This window comes from Alligator mississippiensis, chromosome 1 (assembly GCF_030867095.1).
Source record: "Alligator mississippiensis isolate rAllMis1 chromosome 1, rAllMis1, whole genome shotgun sequence".
Taxonomy (NCBI): domain Eukaryota; kingdom Metazoa; phylum Chordata; order Crocodylia; family Alligatoridae; genus Alligator; species Alligator mississippiensis.
In genome coordinates, this window is record NC_081824.1 from 478050531 (window position 1) to 478067865 (window position 17335).

General features: G+C 60.4%; 1 protein-coding gene across 5 annotated transcripts in view; it reads left to right on the top strand.

Annotated features, from left to right (window-relative positions):
• The window catches only part of ARAP1 (ArfGAP with RhoGAP domain, ankyrin repeat and PH domain 1), a 70843-nt gene extending 58902 nt beyond the window's left edge, over nt 1-11941 (top strand). For 4 of the 5 annotated variants that reach the window (XM_059723063.1, XM_019481886.2, XM_019481957.2 and 1 more), the window contains 9 exons: nt 1319-1432; nt 2633-2775; nt 3331-3363; nt 6139-6221; nt 8003-8053; nt 8890-8953; nt 9376-9531; nt 10553-10591; nt 11047-11941. In XM_059723063.1, the coding sequence (XP_059579046.1) occupies nt 1319-1432; nt 2633-2775; nt 3331-3363; nt 6139-6221; nt 8003-8053; nt 8890-8953; nt 9376-9531; nt 10553-10570 (662 nt within the window). In that variant the 3' untranslated portion in view covers nt 10571-10591; nt 11047-11941. The remainder of the gene's footprint in view (nt 1-1318; nt 1433-2632; nt 2776-3330; nt 3364-6138; nt 6222-8002; nt 8054-8889; nt 8954-9375; nt 9532-10552; nt 10592-11046) is intronic. The other variant, XM_019481926.2, reaches the window with a different exon arrangement.
• Nucleotides 11942-17335: the final 5394 nt, after the last annotated feature.

Consider the following 17335-nt stretch of genomic DNA (forward strand, 5'->3'; position numbering starts at 1 on the left):
CACATGTTGGAAGCACATGGGCTTCCCCTGCTACAGTATCTGCCTCTATCCCTCCACTTCCCATGGGCTTCCCTGGCGCCGTGGCACTCAGCCCTGCCAGCACGTGGGGGCCCTCGTTAGGCAAGAGAACAATTAATCCCGCATGGAAACAGCTTCTGAACTGATAGCACACTCCCATTCCAGCTGCGTTACGCTGCCCACTGCTTTCCCCTCGTTATAACAGTGTCTTTTCCTAGTCTATACCCTTTTCTTTTTGGTATGGCCTATTAGGCCAGTTTCCAGTTTGGCTTGTCCAGTATCTGGATGAGAGGCCAGTGCAATGCAAGTATCATGACACCCCTTTATAAGTCCCTGGTGCATCCGCACCTCGAATGCTGCACCCAGGTCTGGTCCCTGCACCTCCAAAAAGAGATAGAAGAGCTAGAGGAGATGCAGAGAAGAGCAGCGAGGATGATGGGTGCTGTGGAGGGGCTGTCACAGGAGAGACTGAAGAGGCCAGTCTAGAAAAGAGATGCTTGAGGGGGGACAGGAGAAGGGTTTGCACAACACTAAATGGCAAAGAGAAAGTCAGTAGGGATTTATGAGTGGCTCTCTCTCACCAGGCAAGAACTGGGGGTCACCACGTGGAGCAACTAGGTAGTGAATTTTAACACCCACAAAAGGAAGTTGTGTTTCACCCAAGCTGTTATGAAAGGGTGGAGCGCATTGCCACCGGATGTGGGGGAAGCTGAGAGTTTAGCCCCATTCACCAAGAAACTGGACACAGGCTTGGAGGAAAGGGGCATCCGTTGCTATTGAGCAGGGGGTGAGGGGCACGGCCTCTGCAACAGAACAGGCTGGCCCCTAAATGCTGGAGGCTGCAGGGGGGAGAGGAGCAGGGGAGAAAACCCTGGTGGGACCCCGTTCACTCTCCCTTCTGGGGGTTCAAGTCTCCCTGGGGGTCCCTGGCTGGAGCAGACACATCCTCCCCCGTGGTCTTGCCAGACTGCAACCTGAATAATCACGTGCTGCCCTCCGCCACCATCCCGTCCCAGCCGGAGAGGGCTCTGTTCACTGCCTCCCTCAGCTGTCAGCGTTATATGCTGGCACCCAGCCACCCCCATTCCCCCCCAGAGGTGGCTGCATTCTGGTGGAGGGTGGAGAGCTGGTCTGGGGCAGAGCAGAGCACGTGTGAGGTCCAGCGGTCGGGGGCAGGCAGGGCTCGTTCCTTCCCCCGTCCATCCTCTGCAGCCTGGTTTTTCCTAGCCATTGCCTGGTCCTGGGTGGGCCAAGCCGGCTGGGGATGCACTCACGGGCCCGTTCCTCCCATCCCGTGCAGAGCGCCCATTGCACTACTCGGAGAAAGTCCTGCCCATCCTGCACTGCCTGGGGACGGACAGCTACCTGGTGGTGAAGAGGCAGGTCTCCATGGAGAGCATGCTCCTCTACTTGGGTAAGGGGGTGCGTGGGTAGGGTGGAGAGGGAAGGGGGCAAGGATTGGAGAGGCAACCCCCAGCCCCGGGAGGGAGCATGCTCAGCCCCGCACAGAGCCACAGGCCTCCTTGCAAACGTCCCTCCCCGTGATAGCCTCCAGCTGGGCAGACCCGGCCTGGCTCTTGGCAAGCTGGCTCTGGTCCATATGCCAGGAGTGCCAGGGATAATTGATTTCCTGCTTTCAGTGGCTCTGAGAGAGAAACCCAGACCTCGAGCAGCTTCTCTGCATGCTCTGGGCCAAAGAGACATCCTTGATGAATAAACGTCTGTCCGGGAAGCAAAGCAGCCCTAGCTGGACGTTGTCGCGGGGCCATGCCAGCCTGGAGCATCAGCAGGCGGTGCTCTCCAGGGCGGTGCTGGGAGCACACCGCAATGCCCAGGATAGCATGGCAGTGCCAGGCACAGGTTAGGGGAGCTGAGAACCAGAGGCAGGGGTATCAGGGCTTTCCCAGCCGCCTCTATCACTCCTTCTCACCCTGCAGCCCTTCTGTGAGTCCTCCGGGCCGGTCACCCCGTGTGCCCTCCCGCTTGGGCACTGGGGATGGATCTGGCAGCTCCCAGCCTGCATGGGGAAGGCGGGTGGGACAGAGCCCTGCAGTCCCCCCCTTGCTGACACCTCCCGGCACAAGGAGCCAGCAAAGAATTGAATGGCTTTGCTGAAAACCCCAGAGAGAGTGTGTGCGGGCATGTGTGCATGTGTGTGTGCGTGCATGTGTGTGCATTATATGTGGGGTGTGTTGTGTACATATGTGTGTGTGGGGGTGTGTGGATGTGTACATGCAAGGTGGGTGTGTGCATGTCGGGGGTGTGGTGGGTATGTGTGTGGTATGTGTGCATGCACGTGGTGTGTGAGATGTGGGGGGGTGCATGGTGTGCATGTGGGTGTGTGTGTGCTTGTGCACGTGTGTGCACGCATGCGTGTGAGGTGTGTGTGTGTGAGTGGTGTGTGCATGGATGTGCATGCACACATGCCTGTGTTGTGTATGCATGTATGTGTGTGCATGTGCTGCACCACTCACACGGGCAGCAGGTCTGTCTGGCTGCACCCGGCACTGCGGGAGCTCAGCAGTCGCGGGCCTGGCTGGTCTGTGCCTGGGAGATGGAGAGGGCAAGAGCAGGGCCCCACGTGCCCGCGGCTCAGCACCCTGTTGCCCCGCAGCCAGCCGCGTGGGCGACAGCAAGCACGGCATGATGAAGTTCAGGGAGGAGCGCAACCTGCTGGGGCTGGGGCTCAGCACCGGCTTTCACGACCGCTACTTCATCCTCAACCACAGCTGCCTGCGGCTCTACAAGGAAGTGCGGGTGAGTCCGGCTCTCCCCCGCGCCCTGGTGCAGCACCCACTCCTTTCCCGCCTCCGCTGCCCTCCTATTGCTAACGCTGCCTCTACTTTCCAGCAGCTGAATGGGGGGTGGTGGTGGGGATGTGTCCCTGAAGGATGCTCGTGTGCTGCTGCCCTCTTCTGGACCGTATTGTGGTCCTTTTGGCTGTGTGTCATGGGCCCCGTAGTGCCAGCAGCAGGTGGGGAGTCTCCTTTGGGTCCTGGGTGGAGAAAAGGGGGCCTCTGCTGTTGGATTGTCCTGCCTCACTGGCATCTGATCTGTGCCTGGTCCTCCGAGTCAGGGAGAAGTCAAGCTGCAAAGGACCTTCAGGATTTGAACTCAGGCCCCTCGCTCAGCCCTTTGCTGCTGGTGCTGCAGTTTGTTCGGGCCCCTCCATGCCCAGCAGCCTGGATCTCAGGGCCCCACTGCCCACTTTCATGGCCCCTGTCACCTCCATCCCTGCAGGCTCTCCTTGCCCCCTATCCCTCCGTGGCTTGTCTTCTCTGTCTGGTTTAACCCCGCTCCTTTATTGAACAGAGCCTGAAGCAGCGGATCCTCATGGTGGAAGATGTAAGTAGGGGCGTGTGTGCTGGGCTGCATCTGCCCTGCTGCCTTACAAGCCAGCCCCGGATCAGACCCGGCACCCATTCAGTCCTTCGTGCCGGGGGCACGCGGGCTCTTTGTGTCGCTTGTTCCAAGGGGAACGGATTGGCAGAGCCGCAAGCGGCTAAAATCACAGAGCAGAGTTGTCTGGCAATGGCACGGCACAGACCGCCACCACCTTTCTGCTGTCGTGGCCTGTTCCTGTGGAAGACCACGGGGTGTTTCCTGGGTATGATCCGGCCTCCAACGAGCGTTGGAGTGGGCTCTTGTAAGCGCCAGAGTTTGCTGTGTATGGGCACACGTGTGTGCATCACAGAGCGAGCTTTTCCCAGGCTCCCTACCCTGTCCCCGGCTGCTGCCATGAATCCTGGACTCATAGAAAATGAGGGCTGGAAGGGACCTTGGGAGGTCACATCTAGTGCAACCCCCTGCTCCAAGCAGGACCAGCCCCAACTACATCATCCCAGCCAGGGCTTTGTCTAGACTGGGCTTAAAAACTCCCAAGGATGGAGAGTCCAGCACCTCTCTGGGTAGCCTGCTCCAGTGCTTCACCAGCCTCTGAGTGAGAAAGTTTTTCCTAATATCCAACCTCAACTTCCCTTGCTGCAACCTGAGCCCATTGCTCCTTGTCCTGTCATCTTCCCCCACTGAGAACAGCCCAGCTCCATCCTCTTTGCACCCCCTGCAGGGAGGTGACGGCTGCTATTCAATCCCCCTCGGTCTTCTCTTCTGCAGACTCAATCAGCCCAGTTTCTAGTCATGTGCCCGAGCCCCCTAACCATTTTCCTTGTCCTCCACTGGACATGCATCTGGCCTGTGTTGCCAGGCAAAGGTGGTGACACCAGCAGCATCCAGGGACAGAGGAAGGCACCGGGCAATGGAAATGCTCCCAGAGCAAAGTGCACAGCCCCTGCTCCCTGCACCTCACAGCTCCCTGCTGGGATGCAGCCAGGTCCCACACATATAGGGTTAGAGCCGAGGCCGCCATCCGACACGCAACCAGGTATTGCCCGAGAGCACGAGCTGGCCTGACCCTGTTGCAGACGTGTCGCTATCTCGACGCCCCGTCTGCCTTTGCTGGGCTTCTGGATGTTCCCCCCAAGTAACATCAAGGGGGTGACAGTGGGACCTATTCCCACGATACTTTGAGGTTTGCAAATGCCTCCTAAACCCTCAGCCCCCCACAACCACTCACAGGGAAGTAGTGATGCTTTCCGGGCAGGGAAGGGGTGCACAGAGCGCCGGGTCAGATTGCACTGCGGGGCTGTGGGAGCAAACCCCAGCCCCAAAAGGAGTGGGAATGCAAGAGAGCAACGCCTGGTTTGTGGCTGGTGCTGAGCAGCATTGGAGGAGCATGGCATGCTTGGAGTTGGAGGATAAAAGGGGTGAGAAGGCACCTCGTGGGCCTGGCTCAGCCTGATGCCACCCATCCCTGGGGAGCTCGTGCCACTGCCCTGTGACCCCAAATGAGCCCTGTTCTCCTGCTCCTCTACTTGAGGGTCCGCTCATTGTCTCAGGCCCTGTGGGGGCTGCAGGGTGGGCTCCGACCCCTCCGTATCACAGCCGTGCATAGCTACGCTCCATCAAGCAGCAGCTTTGCCCTGAGCTGTCCTCTCTAGGCATGGGGCCCTAAAGCATTGACGTGGCCTCACTGGGACCCCGATGGCTGACTATTGGGGGCTGCATTCATGGGTGCTGCTTGCTTGGATCTGACGCAGACCCCGGTGTGAGGCAGAGGGGCAGGAGCAGGGGTGACACAGGCCGGTGGCACAGCACGGATCCCTCTCCCATGTATCTTGGCCATGGGGCACCTGCAGCTCTGGTGAGGGGTTTGGCGTTTCTGTTGGAGCCGTGGCAGATGTGGATCCGGCCCGGTTGGCATGGGATGTGCCATGCTTGGCTGCATTTGCTGCGAGCATGGGAGGGTGGAGCAGGGGAGCTTCACCTCCAGGCTGGAGGGATCACTCCCTTAGCAGCTGGCACCAGGACTGGCTGGTAGTGGGAGCCTGATGGCACCAGACGGTCCTTGCTGAGTGAAGGGGTCTTGCAATGGGCTGCTCACCCTTGGAGTCTGCCCTTCCCTCCATCGCTCTGTCTGTAGTGCAGCAGGGTCTTTGGGGCACTGGGGTGAGGGAGGCAGCAGGAGCAGAGATGCCTGCCCCGCCTGGCCACAGAACAAGCTGTTTCTCCCCTCGCTGGCTTAGGGAGAGTTCCCTGCAGCCACGCTGCACTGCTGCTGGTTTGATGCTGGCATGAGCCATGGCAAGGGCAGTGCACACATCCCCTGGGTCTCTGCAACACTTATCTCAGGCTCTTTGCATGGGTCTCCGTACCAGCCCTGAGTCCCAAGTGCAGGGTGCGTGTGCAGGGCAGGACTGCGAGGGCGGTGGCATGGGGGACCGTGTTAGCAAGACCCGTCTGTGACCTGCTGGCACCGCCGAGGGCAAAGCCTGGCTCAGGAGGGTACAGAAGAGGCCATCCCCTGCTCCATGCACATGCACATCACAGGGGGGAGTCACGACTCTGATTGGGGATCTCAGACTCTTCCTCTGCATGGCAGGACCCCTTCCTCTCCTTGCATGGCTTTGACTGCAGGCAGAGCCTTGCTGGCTGATGCCCTCCTCTTTGCAAGCGGAGGGGTCTTTGCAGAGCTGGACGATGCATCTGGCTTCTGAGCACCGGAGCAGGGTGCGAGGGCGAATCCTGCCTGGTTTCTCATCCCTCTTTCTCTCCTCTGTCCAGAGCCACAGGCCGGAGAAGGAGTGGCCGGTGAGGAACCTCAGAGTCTACCTGGGAATCAAGAAGAAGCTTCGCCCGCCTACCTGGTGAGCGGGGTCTGTCGTGGTGTTAAATCATAGAGGAGTCGGGCTGGAAGGGACCTCCATAGAGTCACGCCTGGTCCTACGCAGGCAGCATCCACCCTATCCAAACCAGCCCAGACAAACCCATTGCCCAATCTCTGAGCAAAACCAGTCACCCTGGCACAGCACCAGGCATCACAGCCCACCCTGCTGCACGGAAAGCAGGGGGGCTGCAGCAGCCAACGTCCTGTTGCTGCAAAGGTTGTTAATAGATGCTCGAGAGATCCCAGGCAGAGGCCGTTCCCCCGCCGCCGAGCAAGGCAAAACCCCCCAGTCTGTACCAGTTTGACCAGGGGAGAAATTCCTTCCTGGCCCCAAATGCAGTGTCGGTCTGACCCTGAGTGCAGGGGCAAGACCCTCTAGCCAGGACCCTCTAGGTTTGGTCCCAGCAGGAGCATTATCACAGCCCAGTCCCCATCCCCAGGTGGGCTGCAGCCAGCACCCTCGTGGCTGCCCCTCCCTGCCCACAGGATACCACTCAGGCACCACGGGCCAGTATAGCACCCCCTCTCCTAGGTGCATGACCCAGGGGACATGTTTGGGACACACGGTCCTGGCTGGGGGAAGGCAGGTGTCCTGGGTGCTGGAGAGGGAAGAGGGAGCTTGGTGCTTCAGGTGTCATGCCAGTCTCTGCCAGCGGTGCTCCCTGCAGCCTTGGGCACCTCCCTTCCCCTCCTAGTTCCCTTCGAGCTCACTGCCCAGCTCCTGATGGAGGTGCTAATTCCTGCACTCTCAAAGCCCTTCAAAGCTGCATTAAAGCTGCACTTAACCCTTCAGTGGCTGCTGCCTCCCTGCAGGGCAAAGCCAGCCCAGTTCAGTGTTACTCCCCGGGGGTGGACCTGGGCTGCAAGCTCCCTGCTCCCATCCCCACTGCCTGGCTCTGCCGAGAGGGGCTGTTTTCTGGGAGCCACCCCCCCACCAACAGCACCCCGACAGGGCCAAGAGCTCTCAGCTGGTGCCTTGCTGCAGGCAGACTTCTGTGGTAGGGACTGGTGTAGATCGGGGAGACCCCTCAGTACTAGACCTATCCCTTTGGGGTCAAGGACATTAGCCTGGCTGGCTGCTTTCATCCCCTGCTGCTCTGTGCCGTGCCTTGGCTAGGAACTGATGAGTGCTGGCCGGGAGCACGGTGCTGGTAGCCCATCGGGACTGCCAGCCACAAGCAGCGCTGGGTCTTTGTGCCATCACTTCTGGCCGCCAGATGTCAGAGTAGCTTAAGGAAACCATGGAGCCGGCTGCGGCAAGGGACTAGGACCCTGGACACAGCAGTCGGGGGAGCTCGGGTTGGCCTGGGGTGCATGAGAAAGAAGCCAAGATAGGTGCAGGGGGGATGGTCTTTGTGCCCTGCCAGCCCAGCAGGACCTGGGTAACCCCCAGAGAGGCTTGCTGCCGGGGCAGCATCTGACAGCTGGCTCCGCTGGCCCGGCTCTTCCCCACCCCAGAGGCAGCCGCATTTCACGGCCAGGCTTGTGCCCCACCCAGACGTGAGCAAGCATCTGTGCATGTATCTGGGAACCCTCCAGCCTCTTGAAACTCCAGGACCTCTTGGCAAAGAGCTGACATGTCCACAGCCTCCCCAAGCAGCCAAGAGCTTGGAGGAGAGGCGGTGAAACCCCTTGGTGCTCGCCCCAGTGAGGCAGCGAGGTTTGCATACCGGCTTTGCTGCATTGGCGAACGGATTAGTCCGCCGTGCCAGGAGCCAGGGCTGGGCATTCACCACCCTGCGCTCTTCTGTCTCCTTCCAGCTGGGGCCTCACGGTGTTTTACGAGAACGAGAAGCACGAGAAGCAGCAGTGGTAAGACGCTGGCCCTCCCCGTCTCCCCCGTTCCCTGCGCGGAGTGAGAGTGGCTTGGGTCTCCGGCCTCGCCATGCACTAGAATGACTTGGGACCCCCCTGCATCAGTGTCAGACCCTCCTGACAGTGCACAGACCCCATCACAGGAGGATCTTCCCGACCTGTTAGCAGTACGAGGTCTATGACACCAGAGGCAGTGTTTGGCCCTGTGAGCCAGGCTCGCTGAAAGGGGCCCCGATCCCTTTCGTGGCCCATTCATCTCCAGAATCCCTCCCCCGGCCCCTGCAGACGGACTGTCCAGGGCTGCGTGTGTCTGCAGAGGCTGATCACTGATGGAAAGTCAGCGACGTGTCCCTCCGTGCACTGCCGTGACCGTCGTGACACCCGTGCATGCCCCCAGCCAGAGCTCCCGCAGCTTCCTAGTGCCACGCTCAGCCATGCCCTGATGTTGAGTGGTGCTGGGGGCCTGGTCCTGAATGCCTCGGCCGATGCTTTTCAAGCCGGCGCGCTGCCCGCGTGCTGCTGCGCAGCCCGGGGCCAGGATCTGCCCTGCAGGAGCTGAGCTCCCGACTGCGGAGGTGGAAGGAAATTGGGAGTGACAGCCGCCTGCCGGGGAAGGGGTCACGGAGGAGTGCTCCTGGGGCAGGCAGCGCCATGCCTCCGTCCTCATGAGTCCCCCCTGCCATGGCACGGCAGGAGGCGGGCAGCTGGGCCTGGTGTCCAGCTGCTGCAGCTGATGGGTGCAGGGGTGACAGGGGCGGGGGCTGCTGTACTGGGGAAGGGGCATGGGACCAGGCCTGACCCCAGCCCTGACCACCGCCGTGTCCCCCCTGCAGGTACCTGTGCTGCGACACCCAGATGGAGATGCGGGAATGGTTTGCCACCTTCCTCTTCGTGAAGGTATCGTGGGGCCGGGTCCCTCCAGGGCAGGGGGAAGGGACAGCGGGGGGACAGAGAGGGGACCTGCCTCCTTGCTTGGAGTCAGACACACAGACACCTGCGAAGCAGGGGGGTCGGACCCCAGCCCTAGATGGATCGACAAGCTCAGCGCGAGGGTCCCTGCTCTGGACTGAGCCAGGTGGCACTTGTCGTTCGGCTCCCACGGCTCGTCCGGCACCCCCGGGACCCGGTTGTCTGTCCTAGGAGGCCTCGACTCCCTGCTCCGAGCTGGCTGCGCTCAGCAGCAGCTGCAAGCATTCGAAGTCTTGCATGACACGAGTTGTCAGGACTCTCCAAACCGTCTCGGGGGGCTCTTACTGTGGCCCCATGGCTGTATAGGCCCCTCTCCCCACCCTCATCGTGAGCCCTCCCCATCTCCGCAGAACGGCGGGAACGTGTGGCCGTCAGAGCCCTCCAGGGCACGAGCGTTGCGGGCGCCGCCGGACTCCAGGTTGGGTAACATCTCGCTCATCCCACTGCGGGGCAATGAGAACGAGATGAGGAACAGTGTGGCTGCTTTCGCTACTGATCCACTAACCGTGAGTGACGGCCGATTACCTGGGGGGGGAAGCCCCGGCGCGGGGTACGGCATCCCATCCGCAGCTGCATCACATCTGCTCCGGCACGGGGGTGATGCCTTGAGAGCCTGGTGCCTTGCCGGAGCCCTCTCCGGGGGCCAGGATCAGTGAGGCTGCCACGAATTAAGCCCCTTGCCCTATCCGGTGGCCGGGGCAGGGTTAGGCGGGTTCTCCGGTTTGGTGCCCGTGGCTGCCGGACGTGGGGTGGAGGGACAGTCACCCTGGGCACGGAGGCTCTCGCAGGCGTGATGCAGCCCCGGAGGATGCCGGGATGATTCCCGGTTCCAAATCGGCCTCTCTCCCGTCCCTGTGTCTTGCCTCAGCAGCAGGGCCGGGGAGACGTGCCCGATGCCCATGTGGCATGAGCAACGAGGACCCCGGAGGCCCAGATCCTGGCCATTCATTGCAGGATGCGGATGGCCGGATGCCAGGGTCTTGTTTGCTGTTATAAACCCGGGGGGCATCTCTCTCCCTGGAGGCAGGGCTGAGGGCACCAACAAACGGGGAGCACCAAGGACTGGCAGCTCTGCCTGGCCAGCCCAGGAGAATTTGGATGGGCCAAGGGCCCCGGCTCTGCTCTCCAGGCCCCCTCGGGTTTCTACCCGCTGCATTGCTGGGGCAGCTCTGCCCAAGGGGGCATCGGGCTTCCCGCTTGGGGATGGGCTGCTTGTGTGGCTGCTTTCCCCTCCTGCTCTTGCCCAGGCTGAGAGCAGGGCTGAGGGTGTCTGGTTCAGGCAGTGGGGAGCGGGGCAGCCCCGCGGGTCTCTGTGCAGAGCCAGGATGGGGGAGCCTGGGATCTCTGTCTGCCACCCCCGGGAGAGAGTTTCCCCTCCTGGCTTGTCCCGTAACCCCGAGCTGCTATATCCCCTCCACAAGGGGACGCCGCCAGAGTTAACCCCTTCCTCCCCTGGCACCCTCCTGCTGCGCAGTGCATCCTGGGGGGAGGACGACTAACGCGCCTCTGCTGGCTTTCTCTCTCCAGCTCCTTCGGGACGTGTGAGCTGGACGCCTGACACTCCAGGTGAGCGGGACGGCTCGGTCTCCTCAGCCCAGCCACGTCCCCGGGGCTGCCCCAGCACAGCCCTGCCATCCCGGGAATGTGGGGCAGCTCAGCGGACCTGTTATGCCCAGAGATGTGGCTCCCAGTGCAGCCCAGTGGGGCTGTGCATGGGGTCGCTGGCCCCAGCAGCAGTGAGAAACCCTTGGACGGCTGCTGTCAGGGCTCAAGGGTGTGAGCGAAGGGACCCATGGGGCCTGGCTGCCCCGGGGAAGGGGGGAACGAAGCTGCCCTGTGCTCCCAGGGCAAGGCCAGCTCAGGGTCCAGGGCTCCCAGCCCCCTGGCAATGAATGTCCTGGGCCCATGTCCGTGGCCACGGCTGTGTCTCCCTCCTCTGGACCCTGGGTGAGCCCACACAGACTGGGTAGGGGATCTCTGTCCTGGCACTCAAGCTGGTCTGTCTCCCTCCTTGTCCCCAGGTTCGTTTCCAGTGAGGGACCCGGCAGAGAGTTTGGGCACTCGCAGAGCCCATCGCAGGGTCCACACCGGCACTGGGGGGCTCTCAGGACGTGCCCACCGGCTCCATCTCCTTCCTCCCACCCCTTCTCAAGGTGCCGCCACCTGCCGCGATGAGCAGAGCCCTTTGGAGGGAAAACACCGGGGAACAGACCCCGGAGCCGTCAGCGCCTCCCCGACCCAGACCCAGGGTCCCCCAGTGCCAGCTGCCGCTTGCTTCCTCCTGTGCCCTAGACCAACACTAGATGGGCATGGGCTGGAACGGCGCTGCCAGCCCCCGTGGGGCTCAGGGCACCTCTGGGTCTGCAGGAGGTTTCCGCTGCCTCGATCCTAAATTCCCCCCTCGGTTTCAATGGAGAGGCCCTGGGGATGCTGCGGACAGCCTGGGGGAGCCCTGCCCATGGGCCTTGCCAGTGTGCCAGGGGCCAGTGGAAGCATTAAGGACGTTTTTGGGGCCGAGCTGTTGGTCACTACTTCAGAGGAGAAGCCACCGAAGGATGAGGCCGAGGCCTCCCACGGACACAGTGGCCTCGTTGGTGCTTGGTGCCCACTTCTCTCCATCTCCTGCTCTCTCTGGGCAAGCATTGCAGGTGGGGCACCGAGGCCATCGGCTCACACCCAGCTGGGGGGAGCTGCAGTAGCAGCGCCCCTCTGAAGAGACTGTGCAGGGGATGCTGGCTTGAGCTGGGCATGGGGGGCTCAGCCCTGGGTTTCCAGTGTGTCCGGCCTCCCCCCCCCGACCCTCCCTGGTGCCGGGGAACTGCAAACTGTGGGTGGAGTGGCTGAGAGCCGGGGACGGGGCAGGCCCCTGCCCAGCAGTACCTCTTGTGGGTCATATTAAATATGTTGGGAAGCTGGTGTGCTGGTGTCCCCGTGAGTCTGAAGCCACGCAGAGCGGGGTGTGCATGAAGGGGCATCCCCTTCCTCCTCAGCATCCCCACCAGAGGAGTTCAGTGCAGAAAACGCCCTGGAAGGAGCCTTATACCTGTAGCAGCCAGCACTGAGAGGCCAGGAAATGCTGGAGTCAAGCTTGCCTGGCTAACCTTAACTCTGCTCACGCAATTGCACTGCGTTACACTGTGGTACCATATTGTCTGGACTACCATGCCCCCAAATAAGACACATAACTTGTTTCTGGGAAGGCAGAACAAAGCAGCAATGGTTTCCCCTGTGTTATGGCAGCTGCAAATGACCTGCAGGGGGGTGCAAAGAGGATGGAGCTGGACTGTTCTCAGTGGGGGCAGACGACAGAGCAAGGAGCAATGGGCTCAAGCTGCAGCAAGGGAAGTTGAGGTTGGATATTAGGAAATACTTTCTCCCTAGGAGGGTGGTGAAGCACTGGAGCAGGTCACCTAGAGAGACGGTGGAGTCTTCATCCTTGGAGGTTTTGAAGCCCTGGGTAGACAAAGCCGTGGCTGGGATGATGCAGTTGGGCTGGTCCTGCTTGGAGCAGGGGGTTGGACTAGATGTGATCTCCTGAAGTTTCTGCCAACCCTTGTTCTCTATGGTTTTGTGGCCTGATAGAACAGAAGCAGAGCTGGAATTTCATTTCACTCCCTGTCCCTGTCTTGTTCAAGCAAAAACCGACAGTGAAAACCCTTTCTCAGCTGAACTGTCAGCAGCTCTTGGCTGTTGTGCCAAAAGCTGAAACTGCAGCTGCTGCTGAATACTGGGCTCCATGGGCCGATCTAGGATTTTGTAAAGGGCTATCAGCAGTCTGCGGGGCTGTGACATAGGAGAAGAGAGACTGGGAGCAGCTACTGTGCAAAGTTTTCAGCATAATTGCTGAAGAAAGGATAGCTCTGTTAGGGGAACATCAAGACCATTAAAAAGGATAGTGGATCATTAACACTGGTGGAGTGGATAACAGTTAGGAACCAAGCAGATGCTAATGAGCCAGGAGCTCAATTGACTCCTTCAGGGCTGCCTGAATAGAAATGCCACTGCTGCTATTCTGAGCAGAAAATCAGCTTCTATGATTAGGACACCCCAATTTTGGATGGTTAAGGTGTGTGGCATGCAAGTCCAGTCTCTCCAGTTCCTTTCATATATCATATCATATATCATATCATCCATTTTCTTGCATGCCACACTCTTTAGCCATCCAAAGTTGGGGCGTCACAGAAGCTGATTTTCTGCCCAGAACAGCAGCAGTGGCATTTCTATTCAGGCAGCCCTGATGGAGTCAACTGAGCTCCTGGCTCATTAGCATCTGCTTGGTTGCTGCTAATTGTTCACACAGCCCTTGTGAAAACCTTGGCCTGGCCGGGGCCTCAAGTATGGGCCCCTTCCATCCTCGGGGGCTGGGGTGAGACAGAAACCAGCCCATGAAGAGGCCAGAAGACCCACCCCTGGGGGCCGCGGGTGCCAGCATCTGTGATTTTTAGCCAATCTCATCCAGCTACCTACTCCTGCTTTCAACCAATCCCGTTCTGCCACCTTGTGATCTGGTTTTGGGCCAATCCCCTGCAATCACGTGTTGGCTGCGGAGGGTATATAAAGCCTCCGTGGGGGTCTGTGGCCATTGCTCCATGCTATCAGGCCCTTGCGTGGTCTGCTCTGGGCTTTGCTTGCCTTCTCCAGCCCTGTCTCCCTTGGCACATCCTGATGGTTGGTTTGCCCCCGGGGCCTGGCTCTGCAGTGCCAGTAGTGCTGGGGGAAGGAGGATAGATGATGAAGGAGAGCTCGCCTGGGAGGAAGCCGCAGCTGCTGAGCCATTTGCTGCCCTGTCCCCCGGGGCAAGGAGAGTGGCGAGAGTCCCCCATGGCACAGAGAGCGGTGCAGGTGCTAGGACTGGTTGCTGAACCTCGTCCACTCCAGAGGGAACATCAGGCCCTGGGAAATCCCAGACAAACCCGTTGTCCAACCCCTGACAGCAGCAGGCGTCACACCTGAACCTGCCCCAGGGCAAGCAGGGGGTGCAGCCAGCACCTAGCCCTGCTGAAGAAGGTCAGAAAACCCCTGAGACCGGTAGCAGCAGGAGGGGGAAAATATCCCTTCCCAGTGGTGCCCAGCAAAGCCCAGATGCCTGGGAAACACCAGACACCCTCCGCTCTGCCGCCTGGACTCTCCCCATCACACCCCGCACTGGGCACCCAGACACCCCGGTTTGCATCCCCGCCATACACTTGTGGCAGCTGCTTGAATCTTCATTCATCACTAAGCAGGCAGTCACGTCCCCCCCGGAGCAATACTGATCTCTTCATCCCACCCGGCCCAGGCTGGAGCCCAGACGCCAGCTCCCACAGCCAGCAAGGCCTGCCCAGCTCTGTGCATGCCCAGCTCTGGCGCTGCATCACCGATAGCATTTCCCCCAGGTGCATTATAGCTGGAAGCCAGCTGAGGACCCGGTCTTTTTCTGGCCCCTGGCAGCTGCCGAGGACCAGGGCTTGCAAGAAAGCCAGCCCCTCTCCTATCCCCAGACTGTCCTAAATGACTCAGTTTCTCTGAGCCTGCTGCAAGCTGAAACATTCCCCGCTGCCCTTTCCATGCTGCTATTTATAGGGCCGCGGTAAAGGTGAGCAGCCTGGGATGCAGGCATCGTTGCCAGAGCTGGAGGTGAGGAGATGTCAGCTGCGGAGGCGGTGGCTAGAAACACTGATGCAGCAGCTGTTCCTGGTCATCCTTGGGTAGCGGGGCTGTAGCACGGATGGCCAAGTCTGCAGCCACAGAATCGTGGAGGGGCAGGGGGAACCCGAGGCAGGGTCATCCTTGTCCAAACCATCCTCCGCGAGTCCCTGTCGAACCCATTCCTGAAATGACAGTTGTCCCTGACGCGGCACCGGACTTTGCACCCAAACTGGCCGCAGGGAAAACAGGCGGGGGCTGCAATGGCCAACATCCAGCTGTTGCAAAGGTTGTTCATAGACGCTGGAGAGATCCCAGACAGAGGCCGTGCAGAGGAAAGTTTGTACCAGTGTGATCATGGAGGAAATCCCCTCCCGACTCCAAATGCAGTGTCGGTCTGACCCTTAGTGCTGGGGCAAGACCCTGGTCCCAGCAGGAGCATTGGCACAGCCCAGTCCCCATCCCCAGCCGGGGCTGCAGCAGCACCCAGTGCCTCTGGGGAAGGTGAACCACCTTGGTCCCCTGCTCCACCATGTGTAGCAACAGGATGGGAAAAAAATCCCCCCCAGCCCCATGCAGCAACGAGCGGAGCCCAGAAACCTGGGAAACCCCCAAAGCAGCACACGGGCATTGCTGCAGGTAGATCATCCCTGACCAGGGACTGTACAACCTCCCCTTGAGCCCCTCCAGTGATGGAGAATCCCCCCCCTTCCCTAGACATCAATCCCACTGCCTCCCTGAAGAAGTTTTCCTGAGATCCAACCTAAACCTGCTTTGCTGCAACTTCGAGCCATTGGTCTGTGTCCTCCTCTGCAGTGAGAGAGAAAAGGTGTCTCCCTCTAGGGCAGCTCTCCATGTACTTGAAGACTGCTGTCATGTCCCCCCTCTTAAGCGTCTTTTCTGCAGGCTGAACATGCCCAGCTCCTTCATCCTCTCCTCTATGACTTGCCTTCCCAGCCCTTGTTCATCTTTGTCCCGCCGCTGGACCCTCTCTAGCTTCTCCATGTCCTTTTTTAAAATGCGGAGCCCAGAATGACATGCCGTATCCGGATGAGGCCTGGCCAGTGCTGTGCAGTGTGTCACGGTCAACTCCTGCATCTTGCACCTCCATGCACCTCGCACCCCAGACAGGAGAGCACCTAGGTGGGACGGACAACCCGGACACCTGGGTTCTGCTCCCAGCTCTGCCACAGACTTGCCACATAACCTTGGGTGAGTCACTTGGCCTCTGCCTCTGGTCTTCTCCAGAGTCAGCTCGCAGAGTCAAGGGCTTTGCTGTGCTTGCGTTGCATCTTGCACGGTGGGGTCTTGTCCAGCGTGGCCTGGCACTGCCAGAGAACAAAGCCCCTGCATTTAATCTCCCTTCTTTGGCCCCACTGGTTGGAGATGGAGCCTTATAAAGTGGCCAGGGCTGGGAAAGAGGGCTTTTTCTGGTCAGCTGCAAGAGGAAGCATTGTGTGACTGTGTCCAGGGCCATTGGCAGGAAAAGATGCTCCTCTGCTGCATGCAGATATTCACCCTGGGGCACTTGCAAACCATCAAGGCCCCTGCGAGCACCTCATCCCTCAGGCTAGGCTCGGATGGTGGTCCCAGGGCATGGCTCATGCCTCATGTTGAAAAGCCCCCGAGAGGACCCCCTGGCTGCTCGGTGCTAGGTAAATGCCACACTGCCGGCGCTCCAGCTGAGCAAATGCCAGGGAGACGTCCTGTCCGAGGCCTGCTGCATCACTGTGCTCCTTTGGCTCTGGCTGTGAGTGGTGGCGTCCTCCCCCAGCCCCGTCGGGGGGCTGCTGCCAGCTCTGCGAAGGCTTACAGCAGCAAGGATGGGGAGACATGTTGGGGAGGGTAGAAGGTAAATCAGCCTCAAGCTTAGCACTGGTCTTGCCTGTCCCCCCAGTCTTGGATGCATCGGTTCCCTGCCCCGTGCCTCAGTTTCCCCATGTGTGTGATGTTGCTCCAGGCAGGGCAGGATCGGGCCCCTCCTCTTGCCAGGTGCATGGGTATCTTGTGGGGGGTGATCTGCTGTCCAGGCGGGGAGACAGGCACCACCTCAAGGCCGTGGGGGTAGCCAGGTGCACCCCGTACTCCCAGCTCAGCTTTGTCCCCCCCTTCCTAGATCCCACAGACCCCCGAACACAGGCTCCTGTGCACTTTTCCTCATCATCACCCGCTGCCACCCCTGTGGAGCCTGCTTCCAAGCAGGTGATAATTGCCCACATGATGCCTGCCAGTAGGTTGCTGCACTTTGCAGCAGAGAGGGCACCTGGCCCTGGCAAGCTGTCTGCCCCCATCTCCCCAGTGCAGGCAGGGTTTGTCTGCATCACGCCCAGCCCTCAGGTTGGGAAACACAGCGCGGAGCCTACCCTGGAGGGAGAAGCAGGGGCAGCTGGTAGCGACCCTCTGTGCTAGGTGCTGTACATCTCCCTAGCCCCCTGCCTGAAAGCATTCATGGTTAAACAGAGTCCAGGAGGCCTGCACGCAAGGGTCCTTGCTCTGTGCTCTACCCACTAGCCTCTGCCTTGGGTGGGGCACCGGGGCATTGCCGGATGGCTGGACGCCAGGTCCTGGGGCAGGGAGAGATGCTGGATGCATGGAGAAGGGGACTGTGCGGATGGCGGCCGCGACCCGCGTTGGCCTGGGGGTGAGAATAGACACCCCCCTGGGCCAAGCTGCTACTCCCTTTGC